General features: G+C 50.4%; 1 protein-coding gene and 1 long non-coding RNA gene across 7 annotated transcripts in view; one reads left to right on the top strand and one right to left on the bottom strand.

Moving 5' to 3' along the window:
* The window catches only part of LOC307018821 (solute carrier family 22 member 6-like), a 25,005-nt gene extending 2,323 nt beyond the window's left edge, over positions 1-22,682 (top strand). The window contains exons 2-16 of one of the 3 annotated variants that reach the window (XM_079649262.1): positions 1,090-1,247; positions 4,056-4,223; positions 4,660-4,733; positions 4,821-4,950; positions 8,105-8,208; positions 8,435-8,589; positions 15,902-16,070; positions 17,332-17,455; positions 17,743-17,858; positions 19,475-19,529; positions 19,947-20,106; positions 20,297-20,405; positions 20,539-20,617; positions 20,754-20,881; positions 21,126-22,682. In XM_079649262.1, coding sequence (XP_079505388.1) covers positions 1,221-1,247; positions 4,056-4,223; positions 4,660-4,733; positions 4,821-4,950; positions 8,105-8,208; positions 8,435-8,589; positions 15,902-16,070; positions 17,332-17,455; positions 17,743-17,858; positions 19,475-19,529; positions 19,947-20,106; positions 20,297-20,405; positions 20,539-20,617; positions 20,754-20,881; positions 21,126-21,255 — 1,728 coding nt within the window. In that variant the 5' untranslated portion in view covers positions 1,090-1,220 and the 3' untranslated portion in view covers positions 21,256-22,682. Of the gene's footprint in view, positions 1-978; positions 1,248-4,055; positions 4,224-4,659; positions 4,734-4,820; positions 4,951-8,104; positions 8,209-8,434; positions 8,590-15,901; positions 16,071-17,331; positions 17,456-17,742; positions 17,859-19,474; positions 19,530-19,946; positions 20,107-20,296; positions 20,406-20,538; positions 20,618-20,753; positions 20,882-21,125 lie in introns of those variants that run through there. The other 2 variants (XM_079649261.1, XM_079649263.1) reach the window with 2 other exon arrangements.
* Positions 8,556-15,966, bottom strand: LOC307018827. Of its 4 annotated transcripts, none has more exons than XR_013802505.1 (5): positions 14,082-15,966; positions 12,998-13,859; positions 11,570-12,217; positions 8,737-11,517; positions 8,556-8,689 (listed from the first exon to the last, which is right to left on the bottom strand). It is a non-coding gene; the product is annotated as an uncharacterized lncRNA (long non-coding RNA). The 4 variants fall into 4 exon arrangements; XR_013802506.1 differs by having other exon boundaries at positions 11,570-13,859; positions 14,082-14,513; positions 15,010-15,966; XR_013802504.1 differs by having other exon boundaries at positions 11,570-13,859.
* Positions 22,683-24,404: the final 1,722 nt, after the last annotated feature.

Here is a 24,404-nt window from a genome sequence, read left to right as displayed (position 1 = left end):
ACACTATCCTGTGTGTCCACGCCGGCTTGGCACCGTCACGTCCAGCCTCCCCCAAGCCTTCTTAACTGTTGAGGGGGGGCTGAGCGTCACAGCTAGCGCCTCTGCACCGGACTGCTGGGTAGCCAGGAAAAAAAGGTTGACCTCCTCAGCCAAGGCGCGGGGCTCCATAATGGACGTGTTGGCCAGTGCCGTCTGAACCCTGGAAGGTAAGTGGTGTAGGAACGTCTCCATGAACAAAATCCGGGGATCTGCCCCCCCCCCCCCCCCCCAGCAGACTCAGCATGTTCTCCATGAGCTCAGATGGCTTGCTGTCTCCTGGGCCTTGAATGTCAAGAATCTGGCGGGCCCTCTCCTTAGCAGATAAGCTAAATGTCTTAAGGAGAAGGGCCTTAATCGCTTCGTATTTGCCATGGTGTGGGGGGTCTGCGATAAATCCCACCAACCTGGATGATGTGGAGCTTCCCAGCGCTGCTACCACGTGGAAATATTTCAAATCCCCATCACGGACTTGTCGGCAGGCAAAGTGTGCCTCCACGTGTGCGAACCACGCTGCAGCGGCATGCTTCCAAAACTCCGACAGTTTAACAAAAACACCATGATCAGCCATGTTCATTGAGTCTTCGGAAACTTTCTCGAAAACTTCGGGGTCACCAGTGTAGAGCCGATGAAAGGGAGTCAGAGGCTGTGTGTTCAATATGGAATTCCACACTTTATTATCCATTAATAATCAAGACAAGGTAAGTACACTTGCTGCTCTGCATGTCAAGCTAGCATGAATGACACCAAACCCCGGTGCCCTCACTAACGGGTCCGGGTTGCAACACAATAATCTCAACGGTGAATTATGTCCCATAACGTCTCACCACAATGTATGCATATTTATTGCCTCATTTCAGAATTGTTTTCATAGGCATATTTATTTATATATGTATTTATTTAATTATTTATGTATTTATTACATTTTGGGTTAAATGGCATTCCATAATATACAGTATTATATACAGTGCTATATACGGTACATAGGGTAATACAGTATACACAGAATTATACAGTATCACATGATGAGTATTCTCTCTTGTCCCCCTGCAGGTTCAGGAGGGAACTGACACTGAGATCCAGAAACTCCACATATTTATTATATTTGTTGTTGTTATTATTTATATTTATATTTGTCATCAGTATATAAATTATTATTTGAAGACGTAGAGAGGAAGAGGAGGATGGGATTCGCTGAGCTGCTGGAGGAGGTGAGACAGTTTCTCTAACCCAGGGGGTGAGACAGGAGGTGAGACAGTTTCTCTAACCCAGGGGGTGAGACAGAAGGTGAGAAAGTCTCTATAACCCAGGGGGTGAGACAGTTTCTCTAATCCAGGGGGTGAGACAGGAGGTGAGACAGTTTCTCTAACCCAGGGGGTGAGACAGAAAGTGAGAACGTTTCTCTAACCCAGGGGGTAAGACACTTTCTCTAACCCAGGGGGTGAGACAGGTTCTCTAACCTAGAGGGTGAGACAGTTTCTCTAACCCAGGGGGTGAGACAGGAGGTGAGACAGTTTCTCTAACCCAGGGGGTGAGACAGGGGTTGAGACAGGAGGTGAGACAGGTTCTCTAACCCAGGGGGTGAGGCAGGAGGTGAGACAATTTCTCTAACCCAGGGGGTGAGACAGTTTCTCTAACCCAGGGGGTGAGACAGAAGGTGAGCCAGTTTCTCTAACCCAGGGGTTGAGAAAGTCTCTCTAACCCAGGGGGTGAGACAGGATTTGAGACAGTTTCTCTAACCCAGGGGGTGAGACAGTTTCTCAAACCCAGGAGGTGAGAGTTTCTCTAACCCAGGGGGTGAGACAGTTTCTCTAACCCAGGAGGTGAGACAGTTTCTCTAAACCAGGGGGTGAGACAGTTTCTCTAACCCAGGAGGTGAGACAGGAGGTGAGACAATTTCTCTAACCCAGGGGGTGAGACAGTTTCTCTAGCCCATGAGGTGAGACAGGAGGTGAGACATTTCCTCTAACCCAGGAGGTGAGACAGTTTCTCTAACCCGGGGGGTGAGACAGTTTCTCTAACCCAGGGGGTGAGACAGTTTCTCTAACCCAGGAGGTGAGACAGGAGGTGAGACAGTTTCTCTAACCCAGGGGGTGAGACAGGAGGTGGGAAAGTTTCACCTGTCTCACCACCTGTCTCACCCATCTCTCACCACCTGTCCTACCCATCTCTCACCACCAGTCTCACCACGTGTCTCCCCCTGTCCCACCACCTGTCTCCACCCTCTCTCACCACCTCTCCCACCACGTGTCTCACCCATCCCTCACCACCTGTCTCCCAATGTTCCACCACCTGTCTCCCCCCTCTCTCACCACCTCTCCCACCACGTGTCTCACCCATCTCTCACCACCTGTCTCACCACCTGTCTCCCCCCTCTCTCACCACCTCTCCCACCACGTGTCTCACCACCTGTCCCACCACCTGTCTCCACCCTCTCCCACCACGTGTCTCACCCATCCCTCACCACCTGTCTCCCAATGTTCCACCACCTGTCTCCCCCCTCTCTCACCACCTCTCCCACCACGTGTCTCACCCATCTCTCACCACCTGTCCCACCACCTGTCTCCACCCTCTCTCACCACCTCTCCCACCACGTGTCTCACCCATCCCTCACCACCTGTCTCCCAATGTTCCACCACCTGTCTCCCCCCTCTCTCACCACCTCTCCCACCACGTGTCTCACCCATCTCTCACCACCTGTCTCACCACCTGTCTCCCCCCTCTCTCACCACCTCTCCCACCACGTGTCTCACCACCTGTCCCACCACCTGTCTCCACCCTCTCCCACCACGTGTCTCACCCATCCCTCACCACCTGTCTCCCAATGTTCCACCACCTGTCTCCCCCCTCTCTCACCACCTCTCCCACCACGTGTCTCACCCATCTCTCACCACCTGTCTCACCACCTGTCTCCCCCCTCTCTCACCACCTCTCCCACCACGTGTCTCACCCATCTCTCACCACCTGTCTCACCACCTGTCTCCCCCCTCTCTCACCACCTCTCCCACCACGTGTCTCACCCATCCCTCACCACCTGTCTCCCAATGTTCCACCACCTGTCTCCCCCCTCTCTCACCACCTCTCCCACCACGTGTCTCACCCATCTCTCACCACCTGTCTCACCACCTGTCTCCCCCCTCTCTCACCACCTGTCTCACCACCTGTTTCACCCATCTCTCACCACCTGTCTCCCGCTATCTCACCGCCTGTCTCACCACCTGTCTCACCACCTGTCCTACCAATCTCTCACCACCAGTCTCACCACCTGTCTCCCCCTGTCCCACCACCTGTCTCCACCCTCTCTCACCACCTCTCCCACCACGTGTCTCACCCATTCCTCACAACCTGTCTCCCAATGTTCCAACACCTGTCTCCCCCCTCTCTCACCACCTCTCCCACCACTTGTCTCACCCATCTCTCACCACCTGTCTCACCACCTGTCTCCCCCCTCTCTCACCACCTCTCCCACCACGTGTCTCACCCATCTCTCACCACCTGTCCCACCACCTGTCTCCACCCTCTCTCACCACCTCTCCCACCACTTGTCTCACCCATCCCTCACCACCCATCTCCCAATGTTCCACCACCTGTCTCCCCCCTCTCTCACCACCTCTCCCACCACGTGTCTCACCACCTGTCTCACCACCTGTCTCCCCCCTCTCTCACCACCTGTCTCACCACCTGTTTCACCCATCTCTCACCACCTGTCTCCCGCTATCTCACCGCCTGTCTCACCACCTGTCTAATCACCTGTCTCACCACCTGTCCTACCCATCTCTCACCACCAGTCTCACCACCTGTCTCCCCCTGTCCCACCACCTGTCTCCACCCTCTCTCACCACCTCTCCCACCACCTGTCTCACCCATCCCTCACCACCTGTCTCCCAATGTTCCACCACCTGTCTCCCCCCTCTCTCACCACCTCTCCCACCACGTGTCTCACCCATCTCTCACCACCTGTCTCACCACCTGTCTCCCCCATCTCTCACCACCTGTCTCACCACCTGTCTCACCCTCAGGCTGGGGGCTTTGGCAGATATCAATGGCTCCATGTGACTCTCATCAGTTTACCTGGTCTGATGATGGCCAGTCAGAACCTGCTGAACAACTTCATCTCAGGAAGTCCCGCCCACCACTGCAGCCTACCGACCAATCAAAGCAGCCGATACAACCTGTCCCACTACCAGGTGACCCGTCTGTCTGTCTGTCTGTCTGTCTGTCTGTCTGTCTCTCTCTCTGTCTGTCCCTCTGTCTGTCTGTCTGTCTGTCTGTCTCTCTGTCTGTCCCTCTGTATGTCTGTCTGTCTGTCTGTCTGTCCCTCTGTATGTCTGTCTGTCTGTCTGAATGTATGTCTGTCTGTCTGTCTGTCTGTCTGTCTGAATGTATGTATGTCTGTCTGTCTGTCCCTCTGTATGTCTGTCTGTCTGTCTGTCTGTCTGTCTGTCTGTCTGTCTGTCTGTCTGTCTGTCTGTCTGTCTGTCTGTCTCTCTCTCTCTCTCTCTCTCTCTCTCTCTCTCTCTGTCCCTCTGTCTCTCTGTCTGTCTGTCTGTCTGTCTGAACCGGTGATGGATGGATGTGATTGGTAGCTGTCACTGAATGGATGGATGTGATTGGTTGTTGCAGGTAGATGAGAAGCAGCTTCTGAGGGCGTTCATCCCGATGGACTCTTCAGGAAGTAGACTGGACCGCTGCAGGAGGTTTTATTATCATTATCTTCATTAAAATATTACTAGTGTTGATTGGTTAACCTCCCTATGACATCACTTCCTGTTTGTGTTGTTCAGGTTTGTGGAGCCTCAATGGCAGCTGTTAGCGGCTAACAGCTCAGCTAACGTTAGCCAGATCCCAACCGAGGGATGTTTGGACGGATGGGCCTACGACCGCTCAGAGTTTCTCTCCACCACCGTGTCCGAGGTCAGAGGTCACCATGTCCATCTGGCTAACGCTAACCACGCTAACGCTAACCACGCTAATGCTAACCACATTAACGCTAAGCATTATTTACATTACATATCATTTGACTGACACTTTTATCCGGATAGACTTACAGTCGGTGCAGAACCACAAATAATCAAACTCTGACAACAGGAGTAGATACAGTGCATCCAGGAAGTATTCATACCCCTTCACTTTTTACACATTTGACCTGTTACAGCCACATTTCAAAATGGATTAAATTAATTTGTTTTCTCAACATTCTACACACAATACCCCATAATGTCCAAGTGAACAAAGTTTTTAAAGAAAGGTTGCAAATCTATTAAAAATAAAACACTCAAATATCACATGTGCTTAGTTGAAGCACCTTTGGCAGCAATTACAGCCTCAAGTCTTCTTGAGTATGATGAGCACACCTTTCTCTGGGTAGTTTTTTCTCTGCAGATCGTCTCAAGCTCCATCAGGTTGCACGGGGAGCGTCTTTGGCTGTGTGCTTAGGGTCGTTGTCCTGTTGAAAGGTGGACCTTGAACCCAGTCTGAGGTCCAGAGCGCTCTGGAGCAGGTTTTCATCAAGGTTTTCCCTGTACATAGCTGCATTCATCTTTCCCTTGATCCTGACCTCCCAGTTCCTGCTGCTGAAGAACCTCCAACAGAATGATGCTGCCTCCACCATGCTTCACTGGAGGGATGCTGTTGGCCAGGTGATGAGCGGTGCCCTGCTCCTTGGGGGCTTTCATGTGCCTTTTGCTGAGGAGTGAATTCCTTCTGGCCACCCTACATTAAAAGCCTGATTGGTGGAGTGCTGCAGAGATGGTTGTCCTTAGGTTCTCCCATCTCCACAGAGGAACACTGGAGCTCTGTCAGAGGGACCATCAGGTTCTTGGTCACCTCTCTGACTAAGGCCCTTCTCCCCCGATGCTCAGTTTGGTTTGGGGGGCCAGCTTTAGGAAGAGCCGTGGTGGTTTCAAACATCTTCCATTTGCAAATGATGGAGACCACTATGCTCGTTGGGACCTTCAATGCTGCAGACATCTTTCTATACCCTTCCCCAGAACTGTGCCTTGATACAATCCTTCTGATATACACTGTCAACTGTGGGACCTCATAGAGACGGGTGTGTTCCTTTCCAAGTCATTTCCAATCATTTGAATTTACTACAGGTGGACTCCAGTCAGGTTATGGAAACATCTGGAGGATGATCAGTGGAAACGGGATGCACTAGTGCTCAATTTTCAGTGTGATAAGAAAAGGTGTGAGTACTTATGTGTTATTGCATTTGATTATGTTCAAGACATTTGCAAAGAAATCTGCAAAAACGTTTTTCACCTTGTAATTATGGATTATTGTTTGTGGAAGGATGAGGAAAAAAAAAAAAATTCCATTTTGAATCAGCTGGTGTGGGACCAGAGCTCCAGATAGAGAACCTGAGGGGAAGGGTTAGGGTTACCCAACAGCTAGCAGCCAACAGCTAGCAGCTAACAACTAACAGCTAGCAGCTAGCGGCCAACAGCTAGCAGCTAACAGATAACAGCTAGCTGCTAACAGCTAACAGCTAGCAGCTAACAGCCAACAGCTAGCAGCTAACAGCCAACAGCTAGCAGCTAACAGCCAACAGCTAGCAGCTAACAGATAACAGCTAGCAGCTAACAGCTAACAGCTAGCAGCTAACAGCCAACAGCTAGCAGCTAACAGATAACAGCTAGCAGCTAACAGCTAACAGCTAGCAGCTAACAGCCAACAGCTAGCAGCTAACAGATAACAGCTAGCAGCTAACAGCTAACAGCTAGCAGCTAACAGCTAGCAGCTAACAGATAACAGCTAGCAGCTAACAGCTAACAACTAACAGCTAGCAGCTAACAGCCAACAGCTAGCAGCTAACAGATAACAGCTAGCAGCTAACAGCTAACAGCTAGCAGCTAACAGCTAGCAGCTAACAGATAACAGCTAGCAGCTAACAGCCAACAGCTAGCAGCTAACAACTAACAGCTAGCAGCTAACAGCCAACAGCTAACAGCCAACAGCTAGCAGCTAACAATTAACAGCTAGCAGCTAACAGCCAACAGCTAGCAGCTAACAGATAACAGCTAGCTGCTAACAGCTAACAGCTAGCAGCTGTTGGCTGTCAGCTAGCAGCTAACAGCCAACAGCTAGCAGCTAACAGCCAACAGCTAGCAGCTAACAACTAACAGCTAGCAGCTAACAGCCAACAGCTAGCAGCTAACAGATAACAGCTAGCAGCTAACAGCTAACAGCTAGCAGCTAACAGCTAGCAGCTAACAGATAACAGCTAGCAGCTAACAGCCAACAGCTAGCAGCTAACAACTAACAGCTAGCAGCTAACAGCCAACAGCGAACAGCCAACAGCTAGCAGCTAACAACTAACAGCTAGCAGCTAACAGCCAACAGCTAGCAGCTAACAGATAACAGCTAACAGCTAACAGCTAACAGCTAACAGCTAGCAGCTAACAGCTAACAGCTAGCAGCTAACAGCTAAAAGCTAGCAGCTAACAGCTAGCAGCTAACAACTAGCAGCTAACAGCTAACAGATAGCAGCTAACAGCTAAAAGCTAGCAGCTAACAGCTAGCAGCTAACAGCTAACAGCTAGCAGCTAACAGCTAAAAGCTAGCAGCTAACAGCTAGCAGCTAACAACTAGCAGCTAACAGCTAGCAGCTAACAACTAGCAGCTAGCAGCTAACAGCTAAAAGCTAGCAGCTAACAGCTAGCAGCTAGCAGCTAACAGCTAACAGCTAGCAGCTAACAGCTAAAAGCTAGCAGCTAACAGCTAGCAGCTAACAGCTAGCAGCTAACAGCTAACAGCTAGCAGCTAACAGCTAAAAGCTAACAGCTAACAGCTAGCAGCTAACAACTAGCAGCTAACAGCTAGCAGCTAACAACTAGCAGCTAACAGCTAGCAGCTGACAATTGTCTCTTTCCTGTCTGTCTCTGATCTGTCTGTCTCTCTCCTGTCCGTCTCTCTCCTGTCTGTCTCTCACCTGTCTGTCTCTCACCTGTCTGTCTCTGAATTGTCTCTCTCTCTCCTGTCTGTCTCTCTTCTGTCTGTCTCTGACCTGTCTGTCTCTCTCCTGTCTGTCTCTCACCTGTCTGTCTCTCACCTGTCTGTCTATCAGTGGGACCTTGTCTGTGGTTTCCGGCCTCTCAAACAGATGATCCAGACCATCTATATGGGGGGCGTTCTGACAGGAGCCATTGTGTACGGAGGGCTGTCAGACAGGTACAACACACACACACACACACACACACACACACACACACACACACACACACACACACACACACACACACACACACACACACACACACACACACACACACACACACACACACACACACACACACACACACACACACACACACACACACACACACGCACTGTATATAACACACACACAGAGACACACACGACCTGTGAGCAGCAGCCAATCAGAATGTGTCCTCAGGTATGGGAGGCGGTCTGTGCTGATCTGGTCCTACCTGCAGCTGGGGGTCCTGGGGTGCAGCTCGGCTTTCTCTCCCTCGTACTCCACCTACTGCGCCTTCAGGTTCCTGAGTGGCATGGCTGTCTCTGGAGTCATTCTGAACGGAGTCTCCCTGAGTACTGTCTACCTGCTACCTGTCTGTCTGTCTGTCTGTCTACCTGCTGTCTGTCTACCTGTCTGTCTACCTGATACCTGTCTGTCTATCTACCTGTCTGTCTATCTGTCTACCTGCTACCTGTCTGCCTGTCTACCTGTCTGGCTACCTGTCTGTCTGTCTACCTGCTACCTGTCTGTCTATCTACCTGTCTGTCTATCTGTCTACCTGCTACCTGTCTGCCTGTCTACCTGTCTGGCTACCTGTCTGTCTGTCTACCTGCTACCTGTCTGTCTGTCTACCGGTCTGTCGGTCTGTCTGTCTGTCGGTCTGTCTGAACGGAGTCTCTCTGAGTAATGTTTTCCTGCAACCTGTCTGTCTCTCTACCTATCTGTCTGTCCGTCTATCTATCTGTCTGAACGGAGTCTCTCTGAGTACCTGTCTACCTGCTACCTGTCTGTCTATCTGTATGTCTATCTGCTACATGTCTCTAACCACCTGTCCTTCTCTCTAACCACCTGTCTCTCTAACTACCTGTCTGTCTCTAACAGAGGTTGCGTTAACCGAATATTTTTCCGTCTATGACAGATTTTTTTTAAACAATGACGGAAAAGTCTGAAAGCCAAACTCAGAACAGCGCCACAGTTTCCCCGCAGCGAGGCTCCGGTGTTATACCATGTTATGTATGCCCGCCCAAAAGGAAGTTATACCGTTTCCAAACCTAACTTTGCCGAACAGATCATCGAAATGTCTGTGAGTATTTGCTTTACGCTGTGTGCGCTCCCGCGAGGTGCACATGCATAATACGGCGCTAACAGTCCCCTGTTGACAGTTCACGAGCGTGCTCTCTCCCCCCCAGCAGAGTTGTGTACGACTGACCGATGGGTAATAATGGATTTTGACGGAAATGTTTGGGCAGGAAAAAAGTCTAGCGCCACCTGTCCCTCTCTAACCACCTGTCTGCCTCTAGCCACCTGTCTGTCTCTAACCACCTGTCTGCCTCTAACCACCTGTCTCTCTCTAACCACCTGTCTGCCTCTAACCACCTGTCTGCCTCTAGCCACCTGTCTGTCTCTAGCCACCTGTCTGTCTCTAACCACCTGTCTGCCTCTAACCACCTGTCTGTCTCTAACCACCTGTCTGCCTCTAACCACCTGTCTGCCTCTGGCCACCTGTCTGTCTCTAACCACCTGTCTGCCTCTAGCCACCTGTCTGTCTCTAACCACCTGTCTGCCTCTAGCCACCTGTCTGTCTCTAACCACCTGTCTGCCTCTAACCACCTGTCTCTCTAACCACCTGTCTGTCTCTAGCCACCTGTCTGTCTCTAACCACCTGTCTGTCTCTAGCCACCTGTCTGTCTCTTACCACCTTTCTCTCTAACCACCTGTCTGCCTCTAACCACCTGTCTCTCTAACCACCTGTCTGTCTCTAACCACCTGTCTGTCTCTAACCACCTGTCTGCCTCTAGCCACCTGTCTGTCTCTAACCACCTGTCTGCCTCTAACCACCTGTCTCTCTAACCACCTGTCTGTCTCTAGCCACCTGTCTGTCTCTAACCACCTGTCTGTCTCTAGCCACCTGTCTGTCTCTTACCACCTTTCTCTCTAACCACCTGTCTGCCTCTAACCACCTGTCTCTCTAACCACCTGTCTGTCTCTAACCACCTGTCTGTCTCTAGCCACCTGTCTGTCTCTTACCACCTTTCTCTCTAACCACCTGTCTGCCTCTAACCACCTGTCTGCCTCTAGCCACCTGTCTGTCTCTAACCACCTGTCTGCCTCTAACCACCTGTCTCTCTAACCACCTGTCTGCCTCTAACCACCTGTCTGCCTCTAGCCACCTGTCTGTCTCTAACCACTTGTCTGCCTCTAACCACCTGTCTCTCTAACCACCTGTCTGTCTCTAACTAACTGTCTCTCTAACCACCTGTCTCTCTCTAACCACCTGTCTCTCTAACCACCTGTCTGCCTCTAACCACCTGTCTCTCTCTAACCACCTGTCTGCCTCTAACCACCTGTCTCTCTCTAACCACCTGTCTGTCTCTAACCACCTGTCTGTCTCTAACCACCTGTCTGCCTCTAACCACCTGTCTCTCTCTAACCACCTGTCTGCCTCTAACCACCTGTCTCTCTAACCACCTGTCTGTCTCTAACTACCTGTCTCTCTAACCACCTGTCTGCCTCTAACCACCTGTCTCTCTAACCACCTGTCTGTCTCTAACCACCTGTCTCTCTCTAACCACCTGTCTGCCTCTAACCATGTGTCTCTCTAACCACCTGTCTGCCTCTAACCACCTGTCTCTCTAGTCACCTGTCTGTCTCTAACTAACTGTCTCTCTAACCACCTGTCTCTCTCTAACCACCTGTCTCTCTAACCACCTGTCTGTCTCTAACCACCTGTCTGCCTCTAACCACCTGTCTCTCTCTAACCACCTGTCTGCCTCTAACCACCTGTCTCTCTAACCACCTGTCTGTCTCTAACTACCTGTCTCTCTAACCACCTGTCTGCCTCTAACCACCTGTCTCTCTAACCACCTGTCTGTCTCTAACCACCTGTCTCTCTCTAACCACCTGTCTGCCTCTAACCATGTGTCTCTCTAACCACCTGTCTGCCTCTAACCACCTGTCTCTCTAGTCACCTGTCTGTCTCTAACTAACTGTCTCTCTAACCACCTGTCTCTCTCTAACCACCTGTCTCTCTAACCACCTGTCTGCCTCTAACCACCTGTCTCTCTCTAACCACCTGTCTGCCTCTAACCACCTGTCTCTCTCTAACCACCTGTCTGCCTCTAACCACCTGTCTCTCTAACCACCTGTCTGCTTCGAACCACCTGTCTCTCTCTAACCACCTGTCTGCTTCTAACCACCTTTCTCTCTAACCACCTGCCTGTCTCTAACTACCTGTCTCTCTAACCACCTGTCTGCCTCTAACCACCTTTCTCTCTAACCACCTGCCTGTCTCTAACTACCTGTCTCTCTAACCACCTGTCTGCCTCTAACCACCTGTCTGTCTCTAACCACCTGTCTCTCTCTAACCACCTGTCTCTCTCTAACCACCTGTCTGCCTCTAACCACCTGTCTCTCTCTAACCACCAGTCTGTCTCTAACCACCTTTCTCTCTAACCACCTGTCTGCCTCTAACCACCTGTCTCTCTCTAACCACCTGTCTGTCTCTAACCACCTGTCTGTCTCTAACCACCTGTCTGCCTCTAACCACCTGTCTCTCTCTAACCACCTGTCTGCCTCTAACCACCTGTCTCTCTCTAACCACCTGTCTCTCTCTAACTACCTGTCTCTCTAACCACCTGTCTGCCTCTAACCACCTGTCTCTCTAACCACCTGTCTGTCTCTAACCACCTGTCTCTCTCTAACCACCTGTCTGCCTCTAACCACCTGTCTCTCTAACCACCTGTCTGTCTCTAACTACCTGTCTCTCTAACCACCTGTCTGCCTCTAACCACCTGTCTCTCTAACCACCTGTCTGTCTCTAACTACCTGTCTCTCTAACCACCTGTCTCTCTCTAACCAGCTGTCTGTCTCTAACTACCTGTCTCTCTAACCACCTGTCTGCCTCTAACCACCTGTCTCTCTAACCACCTGTCTGTCTCTAACCACCTGTCTCTCTCTAACCACCTGTCTATCTCTAACCACCTGTCTCTCTAACCACCTGTCTGTCTCTAACTACCTGTCTCTCTAACCACCTGTCTGCCTCAAACCACCTGTCTCTCTAACCACCTGTCTGTCTCTAACTACCTGTCTCTCTAACCACCTGTCTCTCTCTAACCACCTGTCTGCCTCTAACCACCTGTCTCTCTCTAACCACCTGTCTGTCTCTAACCACCTGTCTCTCTAACCACCTGTCTGCCTCTAACCACCTGTCTCTCTCTAACCACCTGTCTGTCTCTAACCACCTGTCTGCCTCTAGCCACATGTCTGTCTCTAACCACCTGTCTGCCTCTAACCACCTGTCTCTCTAACCACCTGTCTGTCTCTAGCCACCTGTCTGTCTCTAACCACCTGTCTGTCTCTAGCCACCTGTCTGTCTCTTACCACCTGTCTGCCTCTAACCACCTTTCTCTCTAACCACCTGTCTGCCTCTAACCACCTGTCTCTCTAACCACCTGTCTGCCTCTAACCACCTGTCTCTCTAACCACTTGTCTGTCTCTAACTACCTGTCTGTCTAAGCACCTGTCTGCCTCTAACCACCTGTCTCTCTCTAACCACCTGTCTGTCTCTAACTACCTGTCTCTCTAACCACCTGTCTGCCTCTAACCACCTGTCTCTCTAACCACCTGTCTGTCTCTAACTACCTGTCTCTCTAACCACCTGTCTGTCTCTAACCACCTGTCTCTCTCTAACCACCTGTCTCTCTAACCACCTGTCTGCCTCTAACCACCTGTCTCTCTCTAACCACCTGTCTCTCTAACCACCTGTCTGCCTCTAACCACCTGTCTCTCTCTAACCACCTGTCTGTCTCTAACCACCTTTCTCTCTAACCACCTGTCTGCCTCTAACCACCTGTCTCTCTCTAACCACCTGTCTGTCTCTAACCACCTGTCTGTCTCTAACCACCTGTCTGCCTCTAACCACCTGTCTCTCTCTAACCACCTGTCTGCCTCTAACCACCTGTCTCTCTAACCACCTGTCTGCCTATAACCACCTGTCTCTCTAACCACCTGTCTGCCTCTAACCACCTGTCTCTCTAACCACCTGTCTGTCTCTAACCACCTTTCTCTCTAACCACCTGTCTGCCTCTAACCACCTGTCTGTCTCTAACCACCTGTCTGTCTCTAACCACCTGTCTGTCTCTAACCACCTGTCTGTCTCTAACCACCTGTCTGCCTCTAACCACCTGTCTCTCTAACCACCTGTCTGTCTCTAAATACCTGTCTCTCTAACCACCTGTCTGCCTCTAAACACCTGTCTCTCTAACCACCTGTCTGTCTGTCTCTAACTACCTGTCTGTCTCTAACCACCTGTCTCTCTCAAACCACCTGTCTGCCTCTAACCACGTGTCTGTCTCTAACCACCTGTCTCTCTCTAACCACCTGTCTGCCTCTAACCACGTGTCTGTCTCTAACCACCTGTCTCTCTCTAACCACCTGTCTGTCTCTAACCACCTGTCTCTCTAACTACCTGTCTGTCTCTAACCACCTGTCTGTCTCTAACCACCTGTCTCTCTCTAACCACCTGTCTGCCTCTAACCACGTGTCTCTCTAACCACCTGTCTGCCTCTAACCACCTGTCTCTCTAACCACCTGTCTGTCTCTAACTAACTGTCTCTCTAACCACCTGTCTGCTTCTAACTACCTGTCTCTCTAACCACCTGTCTCTCTAACCACCTGTCTGTCTCTAACTAACTGTCTCTCTAACCACCTGTCTGTCTCTAACTAACTGTCTCTCTAACCACCTGTCTCTCTCTAACCACCTGTCTGCCTCTAACCACCTGTCTCTCTAACCACCTGTCTGTCTCTAACTACCTGTCTCTCTAACCACCTGTCTGTCTCTAACCACCTGTCTCTCTCTAACCACCTGTCTCTCTAACCACCTGTCTGCCTCTAACCACCTGTCTCTCTCTAACCACCTGTCTCTCTCTAACCACCTGTCTCTCTAACTACCTGTCTCTCTAACCACCTGTCTCTCTCTAACCACCTGTCTGTCTCTAACCACCTGTCTGTCTCTAACCACCTGTCTGCCTCTAACCACCTGTCTCTCTCTAACCACCTGTCTGCCTCTAACCACCTGTCTCTCTAACCACCTGTCTGTCTCTAACTAACTGTCTCTCTAACCACCTGTCTGCCTCTAACCACCTGTCTCTCTAACCACCTATCTGTCTCTAACCACCTGTCTCTCTCTAACTACCTGTCTCTCTAACCACCTGTCTCTCTAACCCCCTGTCTGTCTCTAACTACCTGTCTCTCTAACCACCTGTCTCTCTCTAACCACCTGTCTGCCTCTAACCACCTGTCTCTCTCTAACCACCTGTCTGTCTCTAACCACCTGTCTCTCTAACCACCTGTCTGCCTCTAACCACCTGTCTCTCTCTAACCACCTGTCTGTCTCTAACCACCTGTCTCTCTAACCACCTGTCTGCCTCTAACCACCTGTCTCTCTCTAACCACCTGTCTGTCTCTAACCACCTGTCTGTCTCTAACCACCTGTCTGCCTCTAACCACCTGTCTGTCTCTAACCACCTGTCTGCCTCTAACCACCTGTCTCTCTCTAACCACCTGTCTGCCTCTAACCACCTGTCTCTCTAACCACCTGTCTGTCTCTAACTTCCTGTCTCTCTAACCACCTGTCTCTCTCTAACCACCTGTCTGCCTCTAACCACCTGTCTCTCTCTAACCACCTGTCTCTTTCTAACCACCTGTCTGCCTCTAACCACCTGTCTCTCTCTAACCACCTGTCTGCCTCTAACCACCTGTCTCTCTCTAACCACCTGTCTCTCTAACCACCTGTCTCTCTCTAACCACCTGTCTCTCTAACCACCTGTCTTTCTCTAACTACCTGTCTCTCTAACCACCTGTCTCTCTCTAACCACCTGTCTGCCTCTAACCACCTGTCTCTCTCTATAACCACCTGTCTGTCTCTAACCACCTGTCTCTCTAACCACCTGTCTGCCTCTAACCATCTGTCTCTCTCTAACCACCTGTCTGTCTTTAACCACCTGTCTGTCTCTAACCACCTGTCTGCCTCTAACCACCTGTCTCTCTCTAACCACCTGTCTCTCTAACCACCTGTCTGTCTCTAACTACCTGTCTCTCTAACCACCTGTCTGCCTCTAACCACCTGTCTCTCTAACCACCTGTCTGTCTCTAACTACCTGTCTCTCTAACCACCTGTCTCTCTCTCACCACCTGTCTGCCTCTAACCACCTGTCTCTCTCTAACCACCTGTCTGTTTCTAACCACCTGTCTCTCTAACCACCTGTCTGCCTCCAACCACCTGTCTCTCTCTAACCACCTCTCTGCCTCTAACCACCTGTCTCTCTCTAACCACCTGTCTGCCTCTAACCACCTGTCTGTCTCTAACCACCTGTCTGTCTCTAACCACCTGTCTGCCTCTAACCACCTGTCTGCCTCTAACCACCTGTCTGTCTCTAACCACCTGTCTCTCTAACCACGTGTCTCTCTAACCACCTGTCTGCCTCTAACCACCTGTCTCTCTCTAACCACCTGTCTGCCTCTAACCACCTGTCTGCCTCTAACCACCTTTCTCTCTCGAACCACCTGTCTAGCTCTAACCACCTGTCTCTCTCTAACCACCTGTCTGTCTCTAACCACCTGTCTGTTTCTAACTACCTGTCTCTCTAACTACCTGTCTGTCTGCAGAGGTGGAGTGGATCCCCACCAAACAGAGGACTCTGGTTGGAACTCTCACTTCCTTCTTCTTCACGTTTGGTCAGATGATCCTGGCGGGGCTTGCCTATTGGCTGAGAGACTGGAGGAAACTTCAGCTGGTGGTGTGTCTACCCCAGTTCCTGTTCTTCTCCTACTCCTGGTCAGTGCCTTTCAAAATAAAAGCCTCTGCCCCAGTTCCTGTTCTTCTCCTACTCCTGGTCAGTGCCTTTCAAAATAAAAGACTTTGCCCCAGTTCCTGTTCTTCTCCTACAGCTGGCCACTGCCTTTCACAATAAAAGCCTCTGCCCCAGTTCCTGTTCTTCTCCTACAGCTGGCCACTGCCTTTCACAATAAAAGCCTCTGGCCCAGTTCCTGTTCTTCTCCTACTCCTGGCCAGTGCCTTTCAAAGTAAAAGCATCAGGAGGTTCTGCTCTCAGATTGCTCAGGAGGTTCTGCTCTCTGATAGCTCAGGTGGTTCTGCTCTCTGATTGGTCAGATTTTTCTGCTCTCTGATTGCTCAGGTGGTTCTGCTCTCTGATTGCTCAGGTGGTTCTGCTCTCTGATTGCTCAGGTGGTTCTGCTCTCTGATTGGTCAGGTGGCTCTGCTCTCTGATTGCTCAGGTGGTTCTGCTCTCTGATTGATCAGGTTGTTCTGCTCTCTGATTGCTCTGGTGGCTCTGCTCTCTGATCGGTCAGGTGGTTCTGCTCTCTGATTGCTCAGGAGGTTCTGCTCTCTGATTGCTCAGGTGGCTCTGCTCTCTGATCGGTCAGGTGGTTCTTCTCTCTGATTGCTCAGGAGGTTCTGCTCTCTGATTGCTCTGGAGGTTCTGCTCTCTGATTGGTCAGGTGGTTCTGCTCTCTGATTGGTCAGGTGGCTCTGCTCTCTGATTGGTCAGGAGGTTCTGCTCTCTGATTGGTCAGGAGGTTCTGCTCTCTGATTGGTCAGGTGGTTCTGCTCTCTGATTGGTCAGTTGGTTCTGCTCTCTGATTGGTCAGTTGGCTCTGCTCTCTGATTGGTCAGGAGGTTCTGCTCTCTTATTGGTCAGGTGGTTCTGCTCTCTGATTGCTCAGGAGGTTCTGCTCTCTGATTGCTCAGGAGGTTCTGCTCTCTGATTGCTCTGGAGGTTCTGCTCTCTGATTGGTCATGGGGTTCTTCTCTCTGATTGCTCAGGAGGTTCTGCTCTCTGATTGCTCAGGAGGTTCTGCTCTCTGATTGCTCAGGTGGCTCTGCTCTCTGATTGGTCAGGTGGTTCTGCTCTCTGATTGGTCAGGAGGTTCTGCTCTCTTATTGGTCAGGTGGCTCTGCTCTCTGATTGGTCAGGTGGTTCTGCTCACTGATTGGTCAGGTGGTTCTTCTCTCTGATTGCTCAGGAGGTTCTGCTCTCTGATTGCTCAGGTGGCTCTGCTCTCTGATTGGTCAGGTGGTTCTCGGAGTCGGCCCGCTGGTTGGTTCTGAATCGTCGTTCTGAAGACGCTCTGAAGTCTCTGCACCGAGTCGCTCGAGTCAACGGGAAGAAAGACATCAAGGACACGTTAACGCTGGAGGTAAGCTGTCAACTGTCCTTCATACATTTAGAGATGTCTACTGTCAAATGAGAAGCTGAGCTCGGCACTGTGTGACCTGTGATGTCCAATGAGAAGCTGAGCTCGGCACTGTGTGACCTGTGATGTCCAATGAGAAGCTGAGTTTGGCACCGTGTGACCTGTGATGTCCAATGAGAAGCTGAGCTCGGCACTGTGTGACCTGTGATGTCCAATGAGAAGCTGAGCTCGGCTTTCTGTAACCTGTGCTGTCCAATGAGACGCTGAGCTCGGCTACGTGTGACCCGCAGGTGCTGCACTCCCACATGAAGAAGGAGATGGACTCGAGCCGCTCGACCTTCACGGCGTACGACCTTCTGAGGACGAGACAAATGAGACGCATCTCCATCTGCCTGCTGGTCGTCTGGTGGGAGTTCAATAAACCTTTATTAACATAAACACACCTTCATTAACACATTCATTAACACATCAACACCTTCATTAACACATCCACACCTTCATTAACACATCCACACCTTCATCCACATCTTCATTAACACATACACACCTGTAACACACTTTATTGTTCTGCTATCTGCTGACAGAGTAGAGAAACAATAAGCTTGTGTAACACAGACACACATGTCAGATGGCAGCAGTGTGTTTACATAGATTATATTTATACATGATATATTTCAACTAGGGCTGTCAAGTTAATGCATTAATATAATAATAATTAACGCCACTAATTATTTTAATGCGATTAACGCATGTGTATTTTTTGTCCTCGGCCGCCCCGTAGTTTCAGAACACATCGAGTTTAAAATACCATCTACAAGCTGATGCTGACAGCCCCGCTCCCGCCGTCTGCTTGTGGCAGACCACACTTCCACGCTCACCGGCAGGCACCGACTGGCCATCGGGAGGACCGGGAGGGTGTGTGTATGTGTGGCGCGAGAGAGAGAGACCTTACGTGTATTGTTGTTAGCATCTGGTGCTAGCTAGCTGCGCTAACGGATATAAGGAGCTGTTTGAATGAAACAGAGGAGTGACATTTCGCCGACAACTGCGCCGAGCACTTGACTTCATGCAGGTAGCCAGACAGTGGGACATAGTGGGAAAAGTCAGCACACTCAGCATGATTGCAGCTTCCAGGCAGCTTCTGTTCGAGCATATGCCTTGAGTTGCATATAGCTCCAACGATCCAACATACACACACACACAAACACACACACACACACACACACACACACACACACACACACACACACACACACACACACACACACACACACACACACACACACACACACACACCATTTGGATTGTATTATTGTATGAGAGAGGTTCCATGTTGAATTGAGGCGAATATTTGGAGTGTTCAGAGGTTGTTGTGTTTAATATTCATGAGAATATTTGTCATTGTTCAAATGATAATAAACATTAGCATAAAGCAGTTCTTCTCAAAGTGTGGTCCGCGGACCACTGGTGGTTCGTGAGCGCCCCCTAGTGGCCCTTGAGTGTATTGGTACAATTTCACATTTTAAATTAATTAATTAATTACAGTTTTCCACACTCTCACGGGAATATCTCCGCAATGGAGCAAGCTTAAGTTTCACTTTCAATTGCATGATATAGCCCAGATAAACACCGTCATCACACATGTTGCCACTTGTTTGTACCACTTTCAGGCGATTTGTAAAAAACGATGTGTTTTTGGATATTTGTGGAGTTAGGTGGTCCGCGAGTGTTTTTTTATTGATTAAGTGGTCCTTGGTTTGAAAAAGTTTGAGAAACACTGGCATAAAGCATATTTGTCAACTCATATGTTGATAAGAGTATTAAAAACTTGAAAAATATCCCTCTAAGGTACATTTAGAACAGATCAAAAATGTGCGATTAATTTGCGATTCATCGCGATTAACTATTTTAATCGACTGACAGCCCTAATTTCCACATGATATATTTTGCATTATATATTTATATAATTAAATATCTATGTACATAAAGTTATGCCCATCTGACAGTGATGTCATCCTGCAGGTTTGCCACCAGCTTTGCGTATTATGGTCTGGCGATGGACCTGCAGAAGTTTGGGGTGAGTCACATGATTACCACTGATGCTACATGTAAGCTAACAGCAGCTAAGCTAACACTTCCTGTTACTCTCTGAATGTTTTCACTAACAGAGACATACAATCAAATGACATCAGAAAGAACAAACATACCTCCTCCTGTCTCACCTGTTCCTGTCTCACCTGTCCTCCTGTCTCACCTGTTCCTGTACCACCTGTCCAACCTGTCTCCATCCCACCTGTCCAACCTGTCTCCATACCACCTGTCCAACCTGTCTCCATCGCACCTGTCCTCCTGTCTCACCTGTTCCTGTCTCACCTGTCCTCCTGTCTCACCTGTTCCTGTACCACCTGTCCAACCTGTCTCCATCGCACCTGTCCAACCTGTCTCCGTCCCACCTGTCCAACCTGTCTCCATCCCACCTGTCTCACCTGTCCAGGTGAGTATCTACCAGATCCAGCTGATCTTCGGGGTTGTGGATTTTCCCGCTAAGCTGGTGGCGCTGGGCATGCTCAGTTACCTTGGGAGACGCGTCTCTCAGGCCACCTGCCTGTTTGTCTCCGCCCTCATCATCTTCGCCAACATCCTGGTTCCTGCAGGTAACACACACACACACACCCACACACACCCACGCACACCCACGCACACACACACACACACACACACACACACACACACACACACACACACACACACACACACACACACACACACACACACACACACACACACACACACACACACACAGAGTGTAATGAGGTGTGAGAGACAGGTGTACTCCCCCCACAGACATGCAGACGGTTCGCACCACGCTGGCCTGTCTGGGTAAAGGCTTCACCTCGGCCTCCTTCACCACCGTGTACCTATACACAGGTGAGCTGTACCCCACCGTGCTCAGGTGAGCCCCCATACATATTTAAATACATACAGTATACATACATTACACAGCCATGCATCATCTCTGTGTGTGTGTGTGTGTGTGTGTGTGTGTGTGTGTGTGTGTGTGTGTGTGTGTGTGTGTGGGTGTGCAGGCAGACAGGAATGGGCTTTGTTTCCACCATGGCGAGGGTCGGCAGCATGGCGGCGCCCGCGGTCCTGATCCTTGATGAGGTCTCTCGTTGAACATGTTATCATTATTGTTGTTGTTGTTTTTTGTGCCATGTTTGTAAGTACGTCCAGGAATCAGATGCATCTTCCCCTTCCTACGTAATTCATGCTAACCCTTCTGATGGACTACATTTCCCAGGTACTCCCTGCCCTGCCCAGTGTTGTTTACGGGGGGGCGGCGGTGATAGCCAGCGTCTTCGCCTGCTTCCTGCCGGAGACGCTCAACAAGCCGCTGCCCGACACCATCGAGGACGTGGAGGAGAACGGGTAAGCTAACGGCTAGCAGCTTAATTAGTCGCTCTGTAAGATAGCTGAATCAGCTGTGCTAGTGTTAGCAGTGCCAGCATTGTAAGTATAACCTTTGTTAGCATTATCAGCCGGGACAGGGTCATCGGTGTAGCTTTGTTAACAGAGTTATTCTTATTAGCTCTGAAAGGGTATATATCCCTGTTAGCTTTATTAACAGAGTTAGCTGTGTTAGCATCCTTGCTTATATAAATGTTTTTTTCAGGTCGGAAAAAAACCTCGCCCCTCTCCAACCAGAAGAAGGCATGGCTTTGAAAGAGGGCATGGTCACCACAGAGGGCGTGGCTTTAAAAGAACTGAAGGAGGCAGAGGGGAGTGGCCTCAACGCTCTCTAACCAATCACATGGACCCTGACCCCCCCCAATGCTCTGACCAATCACACGGACCCTGACCCCCCCAACGCTCTAACCAATCACACGGACCCTGACCCCCCCAACACTCTAACCAATCACACAAACCCTGAACCCCCCCAACGCTCTGACCAATCACACGGACCCTGACCCCCCCAACACTCTAACCAATCACACAAACCCTGACCCCCCCCCAATGCTCTGACCAATCACACAAACCCTGAACCCCCCCAACGCTCTGACCAATCACACAGATCCTGACCCCTCAACGCTCTCTGACCAATCACACGGACCCTGACCCCCTCAATGCTCTGACCAATCACACAGACCCTGAACCCCCCCAACGCTCTGACCAATCACACGGATCCTGACCCCCCCCCCAACGCCATGACCAATCACACGGACCCTGACCCCCCCCATTTTCTGACCAATCACACGGATCCTGACCCCCCCCCAACGCTCTGACCAATCACACGGATCCTGACCCCCCCCAACGCTCTGACCAATCACACGGACCCTGACCCCCCCCAGCGCTCTGACAAATCACACAGATCCTGACCCCCCCCAACGCTCTGACCAATTACACGGATCCTGACCCCCCCAATGCTCTGACCAATCCCACGGATCCTGACCTCCCCCCAGTGCTCTCTGACCAAGCATACGGACCCTGACCCCCCCTAGCGCTCTGACCAATCACGCAGATCCTGACGCCCCTCAACGCTCTGACCAATCACACGGATCCTGACCCCCCCACAGTGCTCTCTGACCAATCACATGGACCCTGACCCCCCCAGCGCTCTGACCAATCACATGGATCCTGACCCACCCCAGCGCTCTGACCAATCACACAGATCCTGACCCCCCCAATGCTCTCACCAATCACACAGATCCTGACCCCCCAAACGCTCTCACCAATCACACGGATCCTGACCCCCCCCAGCGCTCTCTGACCAATCACATGGACCCTCACCCCCCAGCGCTCTGACCAATCGCACGGATCCTGACCCCCCCCAGCACTCTGACCAATCACATGGACCATGACCCCCCCAATGCTCTCTGACCAATCACACAGATCCTGACCCCCCCAACGCTCTGACCAATCACACAGATCCTGACCCCCCCAACACTCTGACCAATCACAGGGATCCTGACCTCCCCAGCGCTCAAACCAATCACAGGGACCCTGACCCCCCCTAGCTCTCCGACCAATCACACAGATCCTGACCCCCCCAACGCTTTGACCAATCACAGGGATCCTGACCTCCCCAGCGCTCTAACCAATCACAGGGGCCCTGATCCCCCACCCCCTCCTTCTTCAGACCTGTGGATGTTTTGTTTTGTGAACGTTTGATGACAGATGATTTTTTTGTGAAATGAACACAGAAATTAAAGTGATTTTCACAGGAAGTGTGTACTCTGGTGTTTTATTGCAGTTCTACCAACATAGAGGAACCAGTACTTCCTGTAGTACTGGTTCCTCTTCAGGTGTAAATATGAGACGTGTTTTGAGGACAAAGACGGACAGTACTTCCCGTAGACCCCAATCAGGACAAGGGCAAAAGGGGCATTGCTCCCTCAGATGTATTCTTTGCCCCCTCTCTTTGAGCATCGTTCATCCTTCAAAAAGTAAAATAAATGTCACAATTATTAAATAACTTTAATAATTATTTCCCCCAATACACGTTACTATGTTTGGATCAGATATGTGGGGCAGTCAAGCAACGTGTAAGAAGCCTCATCCCAAAGTGAGCTTGTAGTCTTAAAGGTCCCATGTCATGCTTTTCCGGTTCTTGCCCGTCCCCTTGTGTGTTATGAAGGTTATCTGAATGTGAACGGTCTGCAGAGTCAAAACCCTCAGAGTACACCCTGAAGGGAGTAACACTCTAACACAGAGAAGACCTGTCTGCCCCAGAACGCCTCGTTGGGGATTTCTCTTTTTACATTTGTTTCTTCCGGGAACCGCAGAATTTTGCACTCTCTCGCTCTATCTGTCTGGGGGGTGCAGGAGCTCCAACAAGCCGTGTAGCACAGAGAGTGAATACACATACTAGAGATGCTGTATGAGAAACCAATGTGAGTTTGGAACATTGAACAGTGTAGATCTATTTTAGTAGACCTCAACAATGGAATTATGACCAGGAGATCATCAACTAAAGTTCTACTGTCTAATGTCCCTCCCTTCATAACTGATGAGTTCCTCAGTAGAGAACTGTCCAGACACGGGACACTTGTTTCTCCAATGAAAAAGATGCTGTCTGGATGTAAGTCTCAGTTACTGAAACACGTAGTGTCTCACCGCGGACAAGTTGATATGATACTGAACAATCGGAATGCAGAGCTTAACCTCCGTTTTTACGTTAAAGTAGATGATTATGACTATGTGATTTTTGCAACATCATCAGTTATGAAGTGTTTTGGTTGCGGGGAGGAGGGGCACACCATGAATGCCTGTCCGGATGACGCGCAGGCTGGGCCGTGGTGGGGGCCCCCCCCCCCTGGAGGCGGCCGCTGCTGCTGACAGCTACACTGCTCCTGAGCAGTCGGCGGTGGCGCGCGATGTGACGTGTCGGACGCGGAGCGGGCGAGAGCGGGCGAGGGCGCGCTACACAGCGCGGTTCTGCTGCTGTGCCCGGCTTGTGTTGCGGTGGTGTTGCACAGGGTGTGGGTGATTATGTCCAGGAAAATGAGGTGGTGGTTTTGTGTGAAGCAGAAGAAAAGGGGGATGGGAGAAAAAAAGATTAAAAGAAACAAATATAAATGGTGAAAAAAAACCTAAAATAATCAATGAACCACAAGGTGATTTGGTCAAAGAAAATGTAGAGACAGGTGAAGTCACTAAAACACAGGAGGAGGATATGGAAACACATATGGACAAAACAGGACAGGAGAAGAAAACATGGGGTGAGCAGGTGGAGGTTGCTGAGATGGAGGAAGAGGAGGTGGCAACAGAAGTGACAAATTAAAAAAAGACTGCTCCTAAACGCAGGAGAAATAAAAAAGACATATCAACCGTTGCAAAAAGCAGTAAAGTAGTGAGTGAGGGAAAGGAAGAAAGAGAGCAAGAACGGGCGGATGAGAGTTGGGATGATTGTGTGTCTGACAGCAGCGATGTGCCAGTAGTCAACAAAAAAAAT

This window comes from Notothenia rossii, assembly GCF_949606895.1.
Source record: "Notothenia rossii genome assembly, chromosome: 9".
NCBI classification, from domain to species: domain Eukaryota; kingdom Metazoa; phylum Chordata; class Actinopteri; order Perciformes; family Nototheniidae; genus Notothenia; species Notothenia rossii.
This window is presented reverse-complemented; position numbering and strand designations above follow the sequence as displayed.